This window comes from Dromiciops gliroides, chromosome 4, assembly GCF_019393635.1.
Source record: "Dromiciops gliroides isolate mDroGli1 chromosome 4, mDroGli1.pri, whole genome shotgun sequence".
Classification (NCBI taxonomy): Eukaryota; Metazoa; Chordata; class Mammalia; order Microbiotheria; family Microbiotheriidae; genus Dromiciops; species Dromiciops gliroides.
Window position 1 is genome coordinate 143,077,762 of NC_057864.1, and position 19,578 is coordinate 143,097,339.

General features: G+C 36.5%; 1 protein-coding gene across 1 annotated transcript in view; it reads left to right on the top strand.

The window, feature by feature from the left end:
- ERO1B (endoplasmic reticulum oxidoreductase 1 beta) overlaps positions 1-19,578 on the top strand; it is a 61,402-nt gene that overhangs the window by 18,649 nt on the left and 23,175 nt on the right. Inside the window, exons 3-8 of the mRNA XM_044001566.1 lie at positions 619-702; positions 6,471-6,512; positions 8,232-8,314; positions 12,559-12,632; positions 14,892-15,012; positions 15,117-15,163. Coding sequence (XP_043857501.1) covers positions 619-702; positions 6,471-6,512; positions 8,232-8,314; positions 12,559-12,632; positions 14,892-15,012; positions 15,117-15,163 — 451 coding nt within the window. The remainder of the gene's footprint in view (positions 1-618; positions 703-6,470; positions 6,513-8,231; positions 8,315-12,558; positions 12,633-14,891; positions 15,013-15,116; positions 15,164-19,578) is intronic.

The window sequence follows — 19,578 nt, forward strand, 5'->3', positions numbered from 1 at the left end:
AATTGCATATGTATAACCTGTATCTGGTTGCTTACTGCCTCAGGAAGGGGGGAATAGAATTTGGAACTCAAAACTTTAAATAAAAATGGAAAAAAAAAAAAGATGGAAGGGAATGAAAAAAACAACAACCATACAGCCTGAGGGTTGTTTTGTATCTTTCTTAGTTTCATGGCTATCCATGGCTTTAAAAAAAATCATCAGATGGTTATTTTACTGGTGATATACTTCTCTATAATTTGTCAAGTTGGGCCTCAGAAAACAGACCCAATCTTTTACAGGGGCCATAATCAAATTTCTTCCTAGCATAGTAGAACCTGCCAGAAGTTAGTTTCACTGGCTGAGAATGCAGGGTGATCTACTTACTACACACAGAGATGAACTTTCAGAGTCTTGGCCTTGTGGATTGTTTTGAAAAATACAATGGAAAAATTCTGTATTAATTATATTTTCTTTACTTCATGTTTATTAAAGAAAACTAAGCTATCTAATTGATTGGGAAACAATTGTTTTAAATTAGGTATTGTTTTGAATAAGAACTATGAATTTAAATTGATGTATACTTTTTTGTTCTTTGACTAATGTTTTCTCTTCTCTTTGTCTCTTTTTTTTTTCTTTAAGGTTAATTTGATGAGACCATGCCCTTTCTGGGCAGAAGATGGCCAGTGTTCTATAAAAGACTGTCATGTGGAACCCTGCCCAGAGGTATGACCAAGTGGGAAATAAAGTACTGTCTTCTATCTATGAAAAGCTCTACTCATATCAAAAAGGCATGAGTCTTTTGCATTATTTTTCTGTTAAAAGTGATGGCTTTGGGGCAGCTAGGTGGCGCAGTGGATAGAGCACCAGCCCTGGAGTCAGGAGTACGTGAGTTCAAATGTGACCTCAGACACTTAACACTTACTAGCTGTGTGACCCTGGGCAAGTCACTTAACTCCAGTTGCCTCACTTAAAAAAAAAAAGCAACAAATATCAGCTGGTTAGAATGAAGAGTTTAGTATGTGGCCCTCCAACAGAGAAGCTAACTGCCCATCTGGGGGGTTGTGATAATTTTGGGTATGTTAACTTGGGTATGTTATGATCTAAACTGCTAAGTTAATATATTTTATAGACAAAAGAAAATAATTCAGTAGTGACATCTGGTTCTTATATTCAATTCTGAAAAGAGATTTGAAATTATTTTCACATATTGGCACTTTAGGATAAGATCATCCAAAACTTTTACTCAGGTACTTATATGCAAAGATAATTAAGAACAAATTTTACAGTTTGCCTTTGCTTGTCTATCACAAACAGATAATTTCAACTCTAGCTAAAAGATATGGTCCCATTTCAGTTTCTTTCAGTACCTTTTCTCTCAGATTTAGTTTGTTTTCTGTAAAAATAGAAAAGGGACATTAAGATGAGTATAAATATTCAGTGAGGGGGGAGACCACTTAGAAAACTTCTTCCAATTCTTTCCTCCAGTTTTTTGGAAGATGTTTTTTCAAGTTATTCATTTATTTTTTAGTGTTCTTATCTGCCACCTATTAAAAAATGGATCCCTATTGGGATGTTTCTTTTCAATATTTAGATATTTTAAAAATGCTTTAAAATATTGTTGGTTATTTGAATAGTTATGAAAATTTTGTTTTGCTTTACTCTGTTTAGAAAATAATTTTATTGGAGGGATTAACACACACACCCAATTGGGTGGAGTAAATCTATTTCATCTGGGAAGTAAATGAGCCTGACACTCATTAGAACTGGCTCGAGGTGGGAATAACATACACACTCAATTGGGTGGAGTAATCTATCTAACCCTGCAGGAAAATAGGAGGGGAAGGGGATAAAGTGAGAGGGGCAAAAGAAGGGATGGCAAATTGGGGGAGGGGACAGACAGAAGCAAATCCCTTTTGAAGAGGGATAGGGTGAAAGAAGATTAGATAATACAGTAAATATCCTGGGGAAGGGGGAATAGCTTGGAGGGAAACAGTTAACTATAGTAATCATGTAAAAGAGAAAAGGCGGGGGCCTAGGTGGCCCAGTGGATAAAACACTGGCCTTGGATTCAGGAGGACCTGAGTTCAAATCCAGCATCAGACACTTGACACTTACTAGGTGTGTGACCTTGGGCAAGTCACTTAACCTTCATTGCCCCACCAAAAAAAAATATTTATAGCAACTGTGGTGGCTAAGAATTGGGAATCAAGGGAATGTCCATTGAAACAACTATCCTTTGAGGAATGTGTGGTATATGATTGTAGTGGAATGGTATTGTGCTATAGGAAATGACAAACAAGATGATACCAGAAAATCCTGGAAAGACTCATATGAACTGATGTATAGTGAAGTGAGCAGAACTGGGAGGACATTGTGCATAGTGACAGCAGTATTGTTCAGTGAGCAATTGTGAATGACTTAACTACTTTCAGCATTACAGTCATCCAAGAAAATCCCAAGGGACTAATGATGAAGCATACTATCCACACCCATAGAAAGAACTGATAAAAAGAGCACTTGTGGATTGTACATATATAACCTATATCAGATTGGTTGATGTCTTGTGGAGGGGGGAAGAAAGGGAGGGAGGGAGAAAAATTTGGAATTCTAAATCTTATGGAAATGAATGTTGAAAACTACCCTTACATATCACTGGAAAAAATAAAATAAATGTTTGTTGCACTGAATAAAAAAAGAAAGAAAAAAGAGAAAATAATTTTATTGTTGCTTATTTTCATAATGTTCTTAAGCCAGAATTTGCTTTTTGTGAGATAAAGAAAAATGGCTAGGCTTGAATTATTTAGGTCATTTTATTTTGAAGTGTACGTCCTGTTCTCTATTCTTAGCACTGTTAGATAGCCAAGGTACTGTAGATAAGAGATTTAGAGCTTAGAAGCCATTGAGTCCAGTCCCCTTTGTTTTTCAAGTGAGGAAACTGAGGCACAAGGAGATTAAGGACTTGCTCAGGATCACACAGTGTCTGAGTCGGCTTTTGAACCCAAGTCTTTCTGATTTCAAATCCAGTGCCCTCACTACTATGTTATGCATAAATTAAGCACATAGATAATCCAGATATTTTAATTTAATTATTAGTTTCATCTTCCTCAAATAAATGAGGGACAATCAGAAGTCTAGATCCAAGTCCAAGAATCAGAGGATACCATGGATCTTAATGTCTAGCATTATAATTTATTGATTTATCATACTATAAAACAAATTAGAATCCACATAGTACTTTACTTGGATAGCACTTTGATTCCATCACTACTTCTTCCATCTCTGTAGATTGTTACTTCGATACCCTTACTCATTCTGTTAGATTCTTGTTTGTAACTTCTTAAATCTTCCATAGTACTGGATATCTTCTCATTCTTTTAATATCTTGGAGGTACCAGTGTTTAACAGTATGCATCTCTCATTCTTCATTCTTGTTACTTGTCTGACCTGCCTCCTTTTCTTGTTTGAAAAGTTGTAATTTGGTACTTTATCATAATGGAGGTTCCTCTGTGACCTCAAAGCCTTTGTCAGTAGAACAAAAACTCATAGCTTCTGTAAAGTTCTGTAAGCCTTTAAGTATGGACCCAGTGCCTGACTCTTTCTCTGATAACAATTGGGCATTGTTTTCTGTCATTTTTCTAGTTAGGTACAGAATAGCCAAGGAGAACAGTGGCTAGAGCACAGGGTCTGAAGTTAGAAAGACCTGAGTTCTACGGTAGCCTCAGACACTAACTGTGTTACCCTGGACAAGTCAATTTATGTTTGCCTCATCTGTAAAATGGGAATAACAATAAGACCTGCCTTCCAGGATTGTTTAGAAGATTAAATGAGATGAGACTTGTAAAGTATACTGCCTGGGGCCTGTGATGCCTCACTACTACCTAATGCTATGCATGACATAGGCCCTTCTTCTTCTACCCTGAATCTGTGACCCAGGACTGGGTAGTGGGCAATAAAGCTGCCAGATGGCGCCTGTTCTTATACCCTGCTCACAACATCTTGATACAGGTCTGGGTCTTCCTCTCAAGGGCCTCTCCCTTGAGCTAGAGTGTTCTGTAAGGCTCCAGACTCTTGGCCAGACCTCTCTGTCTGCCTATGACAGCCTGGGCTTGAAAAATGATTTACAGTGGCTTTTTCTTGAGGATTTAGTCTGATGCATTTACTAGATCTCTGGAGAAGTTTGGAGCATGAGCTTACTGTACTTGATCCTTCTACTCTGCCATCTCAACAGCATAGAATTTAGCTAAAAGTGGCTATATTTGAAAAATTAGTTGTAATTCATAGATCTATTCATTTGGGGCTAAAAACTCAAAGTTTTATGAAGAAATCTTGGAACTGATTTACTTGATTCACTTTTCTGAATTTTTTAAGAAATAAAGCTATTTAAATAAATAGCTTGCTTATTAGTAAATTATATCTTTGGTAAATTACTAAGTTGAGACTACCAATACCAACTAATATAATTAATTTCTTACAGCTAAAAATCTAGTATAAAAAAAAATCTAGTATAAAACAGGAGTAAATAAAAATTGGACAGGCAGCATATCCTAGTGGAAGAGCCACATCTCAGGCTCACAAAGACTTTGATTCAAGTTCTCCCTCTGATTCATGTTGACCCTGCCCAGTCACTTAATCTCTTAGTATTCCAGATAACTCTCTAAGACTGTAAATTGCACAATAGTAGTTTATCTCTGTTGGTAGGAGTTTCTTCACAGAAAGTTGCCTACACTCACAAAATAATAGGTCCAAACAAAAAAAAAAGATAATATTGGAAAATAATAAAATACTTTTAACAGGAAAATAAATAAAATATTTAAGAGACTTTCAGCTTCTTTAGATTTCCAATATGTTGAGAGGGTAGGAAAACTTAATATAAATAAAGCAAATAAGTTCAAGTAGATCAGATATGAGAATGGCAGTCTACCAGAAAGAACTTGAGGCATTAAATTAGAATACCATGTCTCATTATGACTACTTTATGCCCTTTGTGTTTTTTATAATTATTAATTAGTATTAATACTATATATGCCAGTAAAGGATTGACCACGTGGTAGAGAAAGCTGGGAGAGAGCTTCAGCATACTGGTTAGCAAGAGCAGGAGAAAAGCACCCAGAGACCCAGCACATGGTCTCAAGGAGACTCAAAAGAGTTCATGAGACCTACACTGTCCTAAGAGGGAGAGCCAAGCGCCAGCCAAGAGAAGAACCCTGGCTTGGCCAAGGGTTTTATCCTCTTTTGAGAGAGGCGCGTCATTATACATTGAATGATGCTAACCAATTAGCTTTGATCAATTAAATTCCATTGGTTGACCTAACTTGAGGGTGGTCTACATTAAAATGAACTCTATATAGATGACATTGGGGAAAGACCCTCACTCATGTTGCTCAAGGCAAAGTCCATTATCTGAGTGTGGTTTGATCTCATAAGTCCTTCTTGAGCTTAGAAAAAAAGAGTATTTCTATTTCTTCCTTTCCTTTGGGTTTGTCCTAGACTAGGAGAACAGGGCTTTCTGGCATGGGGGGTGGAGAATGGACTGATCTCTGGGTCCCCCAAGAAATCCATTATTAATAATTATTTTCTCACAACTTAAGTATGCCATTTATATGCTTACCTAATTTGCACATTTCTAAATGAGAAACTATACTATTATCTTCTAGGAGACGACAGTAGCACATTAGAATGGATATAAATTTGATCCCCCCTTTCCCCACTGAAGAAAGGTGCTTTGTGAATTTAGGATCAGATAATTTGACCCAATTATATTTTTTGAAAGTATGTAAGAATTCAGTTCAAATGGGCCTTTCTGGGTTTTTCTGAAACTATTCTGCTTGTTGTTTCTTGTGGAGCAGTAGTGTTTGATCATAGTCACATCACAGTCACAACTTATTCAACCATTGTCCAGTTGACAATTGCCCAATTGTCCCTCAATGTCTAGTTATTTGCCACCACAAAAAAGAGCTGCTATAAATATATTTGCACATATAAGTTCTTTTCCCTTTTCTCTGGTGTCTTTGGAATGTAAACCTAGTAGTGGTATTGCTGAGTCAAAGGGTATGCACAGTTTATAGCAGTTTGGGCATAGTTCCAAATTGTTCTCCAGCATGATTGTACCAGTTTATAATTCTACCAGCAGTGCATTAGTATCTCAATGTTCCCATATCCCCACCAGTATTTGTTATTTTCCTTTTTTTTTTCATATTAGCCAATCTGATAGGTATAAGATGGTACCTCAGAGTTGTTTGAATTTGTATTTTTCTAATCAATAATGATTTAGAACAGTTTTCATGTGAGTATTGATAGCTTTGATTTCGTCTTCTGACATCTCTCTCAAATTTAATCTTTGTTTGGAATCTTAATTCTAATTTAGAATTCTGGTAGCTTGGTAAAGGAGCAATAAAGGGAAAATGTAAATTAAAAAAACCCCAAAACTCCCTAAAAATTAAAAAAAGGAAAATATATAAGAATTAAATATACTACTTTTTTTTTCTTTTAAGAGCAAAGTTCCAATGGGAATTAAAGCTGGGAGTGCTAATAAGGTGAGTAATTTTTCTTTTCTGGACTAATATAGTTTTTTATTGAGTAAAATATTATCATTTATTTATCTTACTAGTGTCAACTTTTGGAATTTACAAAGTTTTAATAGAAAGTAAAGTGAAATTTTGCTTCATGTTCCAGTTAGATCTCACTGGGACGGACACATACAACCATAGGATTTCATTAAGAGTAATTCTGATGGGGCAGCTAGAGCACTGGATAGAGCACTGGCCCTGGAGTCAGGAGGACCTGAGTTCAAATCCAGCCTCAGACACTTGACACTAACTGTGTGACCTTGGGCAAGTCACTAAACCCCAATTGCCTCACCAAAAAAAAAAAAAGAATAATTCTGTCCCACAAAACTAACTCATTGTAAGCAATGGTGTTATTTAGTGGAAGTAATATGCTGTTTGCCTAATTTCCTTAAATAGTATAGGCTTTTTGAAATTACTCAGGCTTGACTTTCTGGTACCCTTTGAAAGGGTTACTGTTATTTGCTGAACTCAATGCTATCCACCTTGTCACTGGAAAACATTGTGCATCTTGCCAACTCAGTAGGTAACCTCTGTCATTTAGATATAGTCTAGGGGTAGTTAGGTGGCACAGTGGATAAGGCACTGGCCCTGGATTCAGAGGACCTGAGTTCAGATGCGACCTCAGACACTTGACATTTACTAGTGTGTAATTTAAGATTCTAAATGTGGATTCTAATGTGTTCCCCCAGTTTGGGGGAAACTGACTAAAAATCACTGATAAAACGAGTTTAGGTTTTTAAGGGTTTATTGGAAAATAGAAAGAAAAAGATTGAGAACAGAATTCTAACAGCCTGGCATTCCTATCTTTCCTCAAATCTCCTGTGAAGTCCTCTGCCGCCACCACCATCAAGTCCGGAAGCCAAAAAAAAGCCAGCGCTCTCTGCGCAGGCTCCCTTTCCTCCTTCCTGTCTCCTCCCAGACCATAGGAGGCTCCTCCAGTTGATTGGCTGGTAGACTTGATAGACAGCACCCATGAGCAAGCGTCATTTCCTGACGCCAAGGAAAAGCCACAATGCCTCTGAGGCATTTTCCTCATGGTGGAGCTCTCCACAGCAAGTCTCCAGTAGGTGGCGTCATTCCAATCATTACACTAGCTATGTGACCCTGGGCAAGTCACTTAACCCTCATTGCCCCACAAAAAAAACAAAACAAAAAACAAACAAAACAAAACAAAAAAACCCAAATAGATGTAGTCTAGTTTTCCATAACAATTAATCAATCTGTCATTTCCAAGGTTAAGTTGTAATCGATAATAAATAGATATCAGTATCTTTTCAGCAAGATACTCTTCAAATGGATGTAATTTATAGATTTCCTAAGAATTTCTAAATATTTACTTATTTTCTATTTTCCACATGGTTTGAGGGCATTCAATTTAACACTCCCTTCCCCCCAGAAGTAGAATGTCCTCCACCTAAATCTCTGTAATGTGAACATTTACTTTTTAAATTGGGACAGGACTGTGTCAGTCGACAGGATTAGCAAAATAAGTCTGTACTTTGTCAGATTATAGTCTTTTTCAGGCATGTTTTGATTAACTTTGTTCTGAGATTTTGTTTATAGTATGATGCTAAACTCAGTCCTATCATTCTGTACACTGGCAAATTTATTCTGCTTGAATACATTTTAAATTTGTTTTTAAAAAGTGATAATTATTGCTAAATCTACCTGTGGATTTTATTACAGTATTCAAAAGCAGCAAATAATACCAAAGAAATAGAAGACTGTGAACAAGCTAATAAGCTAGGAGCAGTTAACAGCACATTGAGGCAAGTGGTATTTAAAAATAGCATTACTTTTTATATCTGAAATCTGTTTTTTTCTTGTGATGTATACAAGAATTTTTGTGAAGCTCTATTTAAGGTTCCCATTAAAGTTCCAGTTCTTAAGAATGGTGGGAGAGGTTACAAAATACCTCATAACAGCTTCCTTTGATTTGCTTGTGTTTATGTTTATTCATTTGAATGTATGCTTTTACACATGTGCGCGCGCGCGCACACACACACACACACACGTTATGACTAAAGTATGAATCCTAGCCAATGTTTGGATTAGCTGAAAAGGTCGAAGGTAACCTGAAGGAGCCTGCCAGTTTCACTGGGACCAGTAGGTGGCCTCAGTAGCCTGTTTCAAGGTCCCTTCTCATCAGTGGCTGGAAAGGCAAGCCACATTAGAGGAGTCCACAATTCACAAGTGGAACAAATTGGCAAGTTAGCAAGAGAGCTTTAGCAGGTAAAAAGGAAGATAGAGCAAGCAAATAAGTGTTAAATTCTGAGGCATTGAGTCACTGGAATTAAGGATTGATAGATTAACAAAACGAACAATAGTCAAAAAGCATTTAAGTCCCTGTTGTGTGTCAGGCACTGTGATGAGTGCTAAGGTCACAAATACAAAGGGCTTACATTCTAATTGGGAAAACACCAAGCACATATAAAAGCATATACAGAATAAATATAAATGAACACAAGGTAGTTTGGGAGTGATGCACTAGCAGCTTGGGGCATGACACAAGGCTTCATGGAATATGTGATGCTTAAGCTTCATCTTAAAAGAATTGAGGGACTCTTTGAGGCTGAAGTGAGAAGAGAGTGCATTCCACCTTTGTATGGCAATAAGGCGTGAGTAATATAGGTGAAAAACAAAGAGAAGGTCAGTTTGGCTGAATGGGATAAGGTGGAGCCAGGAATAATGTCCAGTGAGGCTCTAAAGATAGGTTGGGTCCAGGGTGTGAAGTGTTTCAAGAGCTAAATGGGGGAATGTTTAGCTTTATTCTAATGGCGGTAGGGAGCCACTGGTCTTGTCTACACCTAAGGAAAGTTACTTTAGCAGTATGTATGATGGACTGGAGTAGGGTGAGACTAAAGGCTGGGAGACCAGTTAGGAAGCTATTGCAATATTCCTGATGAGAGATAATGAGCACCTAAATAAATATGGTAGTTGTGAATGGAAAGGGGGGGTCAGATGAGAAAGAGCACAGAGGTAAAAACAGCAAATTTGGCAACTGATCGGATATATCAGGTAAAGGGAGCTCAGGAATCAAGGATAATGATGAGGTGATGAACCTGGGAGACTGGAAGAATAGTATCAATGTATTTATTAAGCACCTGTATTAGGTGCCATTTCTTAGGAAGGATATAAATACGAACAATCTCGACACTAAATGAACTTAGATTTATACAACAGAAATAGAAGGATAGTAAATGCAAATATATACAAAATGCTTACATACCAAGTAGTTTTGGAGGGACAGTACCAGCAGTCCTTATCAGGAAAGGCTTCATGCAGAATATTGGCCAAGATCATTTAAGATGAATCTTAAAGGAAAAGCTGGATGCTGAAGCCTAGATGAGGAGAGAGTACATTCCAGGCATGGAAGACAAAAGTAGGGACAAAGGCATGTAGACGGGAGACAGAATGTCACAAATGAAGGAACAGAAGACCAGTTTGGCTTAACTGTAGAATGTGGTAGGGGTAGCAATGTCCATTAAGGTTGGAAAGGTAGGTTAAGACCAGATTGTGCAGATCCTTACAAGATCTAAAGATCTTGTGTATTTCCCAGCCCCAAGAGTCTATGTGATTAGTTTGCCATTATAGACAGACGGATGGATGGATGGATGGGTGGATGGATGGATGGATAGATGAGAGGTAAATGAAAGATGGATAGTTAGATTAGACACAAAGGGTAGATAGATTAGGTGGATGGATAGCTAGAGATGATAGATGGGTATATTGATTAGATAGATAATTATAGATAGCCAAATGACAGACAAGTTATGAAGCATTTACCATATTCCAGGAATTGTGCTAGTAATAAGTTAGAGAGGCAGTGTGGAACAACAGAATAAATAATGGGAGTCAAAGGCCCTAAGTCTGAATCCTGACTTTGCCGCTTGCTACTTGTGTGACCTGAGTAGGACATTGAACTTCTCTGGGCCCCAGTTTTCTTATCTGAGAAATGAGGGGATTGCTCTAGATTGCCATTAAGGTTGCTTCCATCTTTAAACCTTTGGTTTCTAATATTCAAAGGAGAATCACTGTTACAAATTTACCAATCGGAGATGTGTACCTCTGAGCCACGAGCTTTGTGCCTATCTCCCCATGAGAAGTCCAAGGATTTCTTTCATGGTTTCCCCCACCCCCTTCCCTTCCCTTGCCCCTGTTCCTCAAGAAACAAAATGTCACTTCCTCCCGCCAAAGAAAAGACTCCTGGTCTTGCCCTCAAAGACCTTCGCTTCATGGGCAGAACTCTTCTACAGTAAGTATCCAGCAGGTGGCGTCATTCCAATCGTTACACCCCTAAATAAACTACCATCTTATTCTAACTAAAAAAAACAAAACAAAACAAATTTACCAATCACTGATCTGAGTGCTTCTTTAGTAAATTAAATGTATCGTTTTGTTCTCTATCCAGCACCCTTGAAGGATTGATTTTTGTATGAGATCCCAACATGAAATTGCCATTCACCTACAACAGTATAGAGCTGAGCAGTGTTTTTTGTTTTCTTATAAATGATTATATGTTAGGGAAAATAAATTCCTCACAGCAGCTCGATTTTAACCAGAATGGGTCCAGAAAAGGAAGTCCACCTAAGGGCATATCTATGTATACCCTGGGAAGGTGGTCAAAGTTATAACAAAAGTAAATGCAGTTAGCTCCTTCTGTTCCAGTAAGGAGATGGTATTAATCAACAGTGATAGACTTGGTTATTCAGTTGCAAACCACTGATCTTTGAGATGGTCTTTTAAGGCTCAACTGGAAATAGACATGTTATGATCCCAAAGCCTGGCCTGTTCCTCTGGATGCTGAATGATAGCTCTGATGAAATAATGATTAAGAATATACACTTAATTTTTTTCTCAGTAATACTCCTTTACTTAAAGTTTTGACTCCCAAATTTTATCCCTCCTTCCCTCCCTCCCAACCCCTTTTCCTGAGGTAGTAAGCAATCAGATATGGGTTATACATGTGCAATTATGTAAAACATTACCATTTTAGTCAGTTTGTATAAGAAAGTTTGAAGAAAAAGATGAAACTAAAGATCTTGTGTAGATCCTAAATAGAGGGGTTTATATTTTTATCTTAGAGGCAGTAGGAATCCATTGAAGTTTGTTGTGTAAGATAGTCACAGTCCATTTGTAGTTTGTAGGCTGGATTAGAGTGGGGTCAGATTTCAGGCAGAGAAACCAGTTAGGAGGCTACTGCACTAATGAGAGATGATGAGGGCTTGAACTCAGGTGTTTGCTGTATGAGTAGAGAGAAGGATTTGGAGGCAGAAGATGTGAAGGTACAAACAGCAAGATTTGGTAACTGACTAGATATGTGGGTTGAGGAAGAATGATGAGTCTAGGCTTATGCTACTGGAAGAATGATAGTGCTAACAACAGAAACAGGGAAATTTGGAAAAGTCAAACATTTAGGGGCAAAAGTAATGAGTTTGGTTTTAAACTTCTTAAAATGGGTTTAAGATATTTCCGGCACATCCATTTTTGAAGTGTCAAATACATAAATAGTAATGGAAGGGACTGAATCCCAGAGGAGAGACTGGGGATTTATATATAGACCTTTGACTGATCTGCATAGAAATGCTGGTAAAACATATAGGAGTTTTTGAATGCAGAATCTCTATAATATAATAAGAAAAGAGGGCCTAGGATAAAATCTTGGGAAATAACCACAATTAGGGGTCCTGAGAAGGTTGATGAGCTAGAAAAAGAGACTGAGGACTAGATAGGTAGGTTGTGCAGATATATATGCTATAAAATGAAGTCTGCCAATTTAAGTAATTAAGTGATTGGTACCAATGATATTTTTATTGTAGCTCTTTACTAGAAATTTTCTTTATATTATACAAGTTTTTATTACTATATATTTTCATGTAAAATACATTTTATTCACTCTTTTATGATATTACTACCTAAGTTTATCACAGGCCAAATCTCAAAATCTGATATAGAGACAAGGAAAATTCCAAATCTAAATGTAATCATTTTTCTTTTGCTTTCTTCCCTATAGTAATCAAAGCAAAGAAGCTTTTATTGATTGGGCAAGATACGATGATTCACAGGACCATTTTTGTGAACTTGATGGTAATAAAATAGGCCTATTTAAATTGTGTCAAATTTAATTTTTATTTTAGAAAGTAAATGATTAAAGAAGGGGTCATATGGTATAGTGGATAGAGAAATGTTCTTGGAGCCAAGTTCTTGGATTCAAGTCTCACCTTTCATCCATAATGGCTGATTTCTCCTGATAAGTCACTTCACCTTTCATTGCCCTAGGCAGATCTTTTAAGACAGTAAACTTCAGGCAAGGTGCCAGCCTGCATTGATAAAGGGAGTGTCTTCATCTGGCTTTTCCATGTACCAGTGAAGTCCCAGGTCTAGTTCCTGTCTACACCCCCTAAATCAGAGATGTCCAACTCAGCACTGGCTATGTGCGGCCCACAGCACTCCTGAGTGATTCCTGAACCTAGATGAAATTTAATGGGGAAATATTTAACAAAATAAGTAAAATTTAAAGTACACTATATTTTAAATAAAAATGTTTTAGATCCACCATATGTGGATTCAGCCTTCAGAAAATAGTGTAGTCTCTGTCCTTCCAGAGTTTTCCAAAGGGTAAAAGGAGACTGAAATTCAAGCCTACTTAAAATAGTTTCTCAAGACATCATATAATATGGTAGAACTTCAGTAAGGGGATTGCTGAATGACTTTATGGCTCTGGACAAATGAATACTCACAGAGAGCTTCTAAAGGATTATACAGTTTTCTAAATGGGGAAGAGGAAAGGAGGAATAGTTTCAGTATAAATATGAACACATAAGAGCCACACTTCATATCACATTTTATAAGATTATGGTATATTATGTGCTAGGTACTTCAAATGGTTTCACAAAGAGGAGTACTAGAGAATTTTAAGAGTAGGTAATTTCTGTTAGATATAAACTAAAAAAAAAATCAACATTATGGATATATGCTATTGAATAGATAGTGTAGTGAGCAGCTGAGGTACAATATGTTCTTTACTTGTTAACCAGTAGCAGTTACTTTCATTTTTTTTTGCTAAGAAATGTTAGAATATGTTTAGATGATCACATTTCTGTGAAAGCAAACCTTTATATCAAAGCTAGTTATTTACTTCATTTCTCTTGATTTTCACAAAATGAAAAAATATTGATAAAAACTTATTTTTTGCTACTAACTAGTTTCTCATTCTGACTGGCCTTACAATGAAATTCTGATTGTTTTCTTTTGTTCTTTTTGACAACTTGGTATTGTTTTAAAAACACATTCGTTAATAATAGCTAATATTTATATAAAGTTTACTATGTAGCAGGCATCATGCTAAGCACTTTATAATTATTATTTTATTTTATCCTTGCAACAACACTGTTCATCTTCTGTATTCCTGGAACTAGTGCCTCACTAAATACAGCCTAAGTGTGGGGGTATATTTGCTGTTTAAGCCTCCATGAATTACTCTATTATCATGCTTGCTTATTATATGTTGCTTTGTTCTTATAAATGTTCTCTAGCCATGTACATATCTCTGTTTGACCTCCACAGTTAGATTTTAAGCTCCTCAGAGAGAGCCTTTTACACTGCTGTGAAAATATCAGACACCCTGTTAATGCTTATTTTGAATGAATATACTGCTTTATTTTAAAAATGGATAGTGGTCATTTGAAATGTTCAAAGATTTCGTTATTTCAAGTTGTGAATTTTTTTGTACTTATTTTAGTGTAAGGAGAAAATCTTCATTTATCAGTGTGAGGGGGGAAATCAAATTAGTAATGTTTGCCATTGGTTTTATTTGAAGTTGAGCATTTAGATAGGTTTGAATTATATGGTCTTCCATCCAGCAAAAGTCATAAATTTAGCGAATAAGTCCAAAGAGAGAGAGGGACAAATTTTAATAAGAGCACAAATAAATTTTTATTAAGTAAGAAAATATAAAAATTTTAATATATAAATATAAAAATTAAAGTAGGTTCTGCCTCCCATAGATCTTTTCAGTTGTATGTATTTTTTAAATTTATAAAATTATTTTTTAGATCTCTAGTAAAAGGAGGGAATATTATACAATTTAAAAGAATGATAATAACATAAATAATTTCCAGAGGAAAATAGTGATTTTATTTCTTTATCAATGTTATACTAATTCATAAATATGCTTCTATATCATAGTTGTTCATATGATGCTATCATTTCTTGTGACTGTTATTTTAAACATTTAGCATTCCTTTGACATAGTTTGGTTGTTCTTTGTCATACTAAACTGTAAATAAGGGATGAGGTGAGACCTATAATTCAGAATTATTTCCTGCTCCTATTTATCCTATTCAGATGAGAGATCTCCAGCCGCCCAGTATGTGGACCTGTTGCTAAACCCAGAGCGTTACACAGGATACAAAGGGCCTTCTGCATGGAGAGTGTGGAATAGTATCTATGAAGAAAATTGTTTCAAGTAATGGTCAAGGGACGGGGAAGGGAGTGTAGTTATTTGTATGTGTATGTGTTTTAAAATGGTACTCTGTGCCCTCCAGAATAATTTTCTTTTCTTTTTTTCAGGCCTCGATCTGTATATCGTCCTTTGAATCCACTGGCACCCAGCTGGGGTGGGTTTTTAAAAATACCTGCATCTATATATTTAGGACTACCTTCAAAATCCTTTTGTAACTAATCTTGCCTTTTTAGTGAATGGATAAAAATGATTTTATGTTGTCCATATATTCATTAAGTATACACTATTATGAGTATAGTAAATTTCACTACACAATTTATATAGAATAAAAAATTTGTCTTTAAGTTAAAAAAATCATTAGAGGTCACATTAGTTTCATAGTAAGTAAATGGGAAGGTCTTTTTTTTAACGGTGAATTTTTTTTCCACATTTTTTTAATTTAATATTTTCTTTTTCCCCAATTATACATAAAAATGATTTGGGGGGGGGGTGAGGCAATTGGGGTTAAGTGACTTGCCCAGGGTCACACAGCTAGTAAGTGTTAGGTGTCTGAGGCTGGATTTGAACTCAGGTCCTCCTGAATACAAGGCCAGTGCTCTATCCACTGCGCCACTTAGCTGCCCCTAAAAATGATTTTTAACATTCGTTTCATAAGACTTTGGGTTCCAAATTCTCTCTTCCCCCCCTCATTGAGAAGGCAAATAATTTGACATAGGTTATTCCTGATGCACATTTTTTTAAAGGGGAGACCAAAAAGATGCACCCAAAGGAATCAATATCTTTTTTTGTTTGTTTAGAATTTTATTTTCCAAATTACATGTAAAAGCAAATTTTAACATCAATTTTTTAAAACTTTGTGTTCCAACTTCTCTTCCTCCCTCCCCTTCCCCCCCCCCCCCCCAAGAACTCAGGCAATTCGATGTAAATTTATATGTGAGTAGTCATGGAAAACATATCTACATTAGCTAGGTTGTAAGAGAAAACAGATAAAAAAACAAGACTTCAGATTAAGTTGTCCAAAAAAAAAAATGTGTTTCAGTCTGTTTTCAGATACCATCAGTTCTTTCTCTATAGGTGTATTGCAATTTTCATAAGTCCTTCAGAGTTATATTGGATCATTGTCTTGCTGAAAATAACCACGTGCTTCCTAGCAGATCATCTTACACTATTGCGGTTATTTTGTATACAGTATGTTTCTCTGCCTCAGTTCACGTGGGTCTTTCCAGGTTTTTCTGATAGCATCCTATTCATCATAACTTTTACATAGTACCATAAACTTGATAAAGAATTTTCTTCACAATAGCCCAGCAGAGTAGGTACCATATGTTTTGCCACTGTAGTCAATCATCATAACTATTTCCCTCCATCCTATTCCCTTCCAATGATATTTACTCTATTTTCTATCTTTTTTTGTCCTATTCCTCCTCAAACGTGTTTTGCTACTGACTGCCCTCTCCCCCGCTCTACCCTCCCTTTATTCACCCTTCCTTCCTTATCCTCTTCCCCTCCTACTTTTCTGTAGGGTTAAATAGATTACTCCTCCCAATTGGGTATGTATGTTATTCCCTCCTTGAGCTCACTTTGATGAGGTTAAGGTCTTTGAGCTAATTGTTTTCTTAAATTTTTCTTCCTCCCTCCCTCCTCAACTCTCCCTATGAAATCAAGCAATTCAATATGTGTCATACATGTGCTGTTATGCAGAACATCTTCACTTTCATCAGAAGTGTTTTGGTTTTTACAGCTCCCTTCCCCCAAACTTCCCTAATGGGAAGGTATCTTCAAAAAACTTTGTAGGAAGGTGGTTCTTAAAGATCCACTTACAAAATTGAAAATACTAAACACGTAGGATGTTAAACATTTTTTGTTTTCTAACAATTCTAATTGGTATTAACTAATTTCCAAGCTACTTGAATTAACTAATGCTTTGTTTCCATTTTGGGTAGACTTTGCACAGAGCAAATGTTATCACTTATAACTAGTTTGGGACAATTAGAGCTACTTATTCTTAGTCCTAAGAATTCACAGAAAATTAGATTGGTTACAGACCCATTATAAAGGTTTAGGTATAGTTATGTTTGAAACAGCTGTTCCCAGCATAGGCCTGTACTGAGAAAAGCCTGAACCCTCAGAACAATATACCTCTACTACTGATTTTCATTAAATTAGGGATTAAACTCAACTTTCTAGGACTGTTCTGTATTTTTTTCAACTCTACCAGTCTCTTCTATTCACTCCTGTTCTTGAGAATTGCTTCTTTTTGTGTCTTCAGAATTTAGTTCTTGAGAGTTTCTTACCTCCACTGAATTTATAAAAACTCTAAGGTGCTATGTAAGTGCTAGCTATTATTATTTTATTACTATATGCACAATCCTGGAGGCTACAGATTTGTACATATTTTAAAAGTTCATGTTTAGATTGCCTACTTTCAGAAGAAGGACTGCATTTGTGGAGCGAACTGACTGTTCTCCTACTTGGCCTCTTTTCCTTTTTTCCACGTAACCTCAGACTTGGAAGTCAAGTCTAACCTCTTCCTTATTAATAAGAGCCCCTTCCATCACTTCTCTTGAAAGTCATCCTTTAAACTTTGTTTGAAGACCTCCAATGAGAGAGGGGATTCCTACCTACAAATAAGCCTTTTCCATTTTTGAATAGCATTTAATTGTTCAGGAAGTTTTTCCTTAAACCTAAATCTAGTTCTGTCCTCTGGCTTAGCAGAACAACTGTAATTCCTCTTTGATCTTCAGATACATGGGGTTTTAGTTTTAGAATTAGAAGGGTCCTTGGTGTTATATTGCTAATCCCTTTTTATAGATGAGGAAACTGTGAACCACTTAGGTTAAGCACCTTGCCCCAAATCACACAGGTCCACTAACTTCAAATGCAACACTCTTTCAGGTACCAGTCCACTTCTCTCCTCCCTGCCCTATAAGTGTTCTCCATCCTAAACATCTCCAGTCCTTTCTACTAATCTTCATATGCTGTTATTTCCAAACTTCACTGTCCTAATTGCTTTCCTGGAAACCTTCAAAATTATCAGTGACCTTCTAATGTGTTGTCTAAAGATAAGCCTAGTACTCCACTTGTGCTTTGACAGTGCATTTATTAAGCACCTACTGTGTGTCAGGCACTATACTATGTACTGGAAATACAAATAAGGGCAAAAGATAGTCCATGCTCTCAGGGAGCATATTGGAGAGATAATATATAAACAAGATTATGTACAAACAAAATACAGAATATAAATTGAAAATAATCAGTAGAAGGAAGGAATTGGGAAAGACTTCTTGTAGAAGGTGAGAGTTTAGCTGTGACTTGAAAGAAACCAGGGAAGCCAAGTGGTAGAGATCAGGAAAGACAGAATTCTAAGAATAGGGGACAGCCAGTGAAAATGTTTTGGGTCAGGAGATGGAGAATCTTATTGGAGGAATAGAAAGGAGACCAGTGTCACTGGATCACAGGAGTAAGGTTTAAGGAGACTGGAAAGATAGGAGGAGTCCAGGTTATGAAAGACTTTGAACAGTAAAAGGAATTTATATATAATTTTATATTTAAATTTATATCTGATTGTGAGACTGATAGAGAGTCACTGGGTTTGTTCAAAAGGGAAGTGACCTGGGGTCAGAACTGCACTTGAGAGGATTAATTTGACAACTGAATGGAGGATGGACTGAAATGGGGAGAGACTTGAGGTACTGGCAATTAACCAAAAGGCTTTTGCAATAATCTAGGACAAAACATACTGAGACTCCAACCTTCCTTACCATGGACACTGTGCTTGTCAGTGCAGTCAAGGATTACATCAGTTTTTTTGTCTCCCATATACTGTTAACTCATTTTGAGTTTGTATTTCACGGAAAGGCTCCCATATCTTTTTCTGATGAACTACTATATAACCATGCCTAGGTTTTGGTATTATAACCTGGTAAAGTCTCTTTTTAGGAAATACCTTGTGTGTTAGTTGTGTCTCTGAGCTCTGCATCTCACTTCTTTTTCTACAGGTTCACAAGCCATCCCTTAAATAATAACTAGAAATTTTCCAGGAATTAAAGACAAGCTCATTGTTCTGTACTTTGCATATTCTACCTTCTTTTTTTTTTCTTTTTGAAAATTGGGACATTTGCTCTTTTTTTTTTTCTTTGGTGTTACATTATCTCAGGAGTTCTTCATGACCTTTTGGCTATTCCCAGTAGTGGCTTAGTAGTCATACCTTCTTCGAAATATAGCTCCACTGAGCCTGATAAGATAGGTGTGAGCAGTATGTTGGGGATTTGGTGCTTTCTCATGATCTCTTTCCTTACCCCTGATTTTACTCTGGGCTACAGGAGAGAACAGAAGTACAAGAAGAATTGAATAATCCTGCTATCTCCCTATTGTTATTATCCCATCAACTTCAATCAATAGTCCTATGTCTTCATAACTTTTTTGTGTTTCAGTGTAGCTAAGAACCCCTTTTCTGCCTTAGTGGCTTCAGCTCATTATGAGCTCAAGTGCTCCTGGCACTATTCTTGGGCCATGCCATGGTTTTGTGTTCATCCTCCATTACTTTCTTTTAAGTCTAAATTTGTTCAT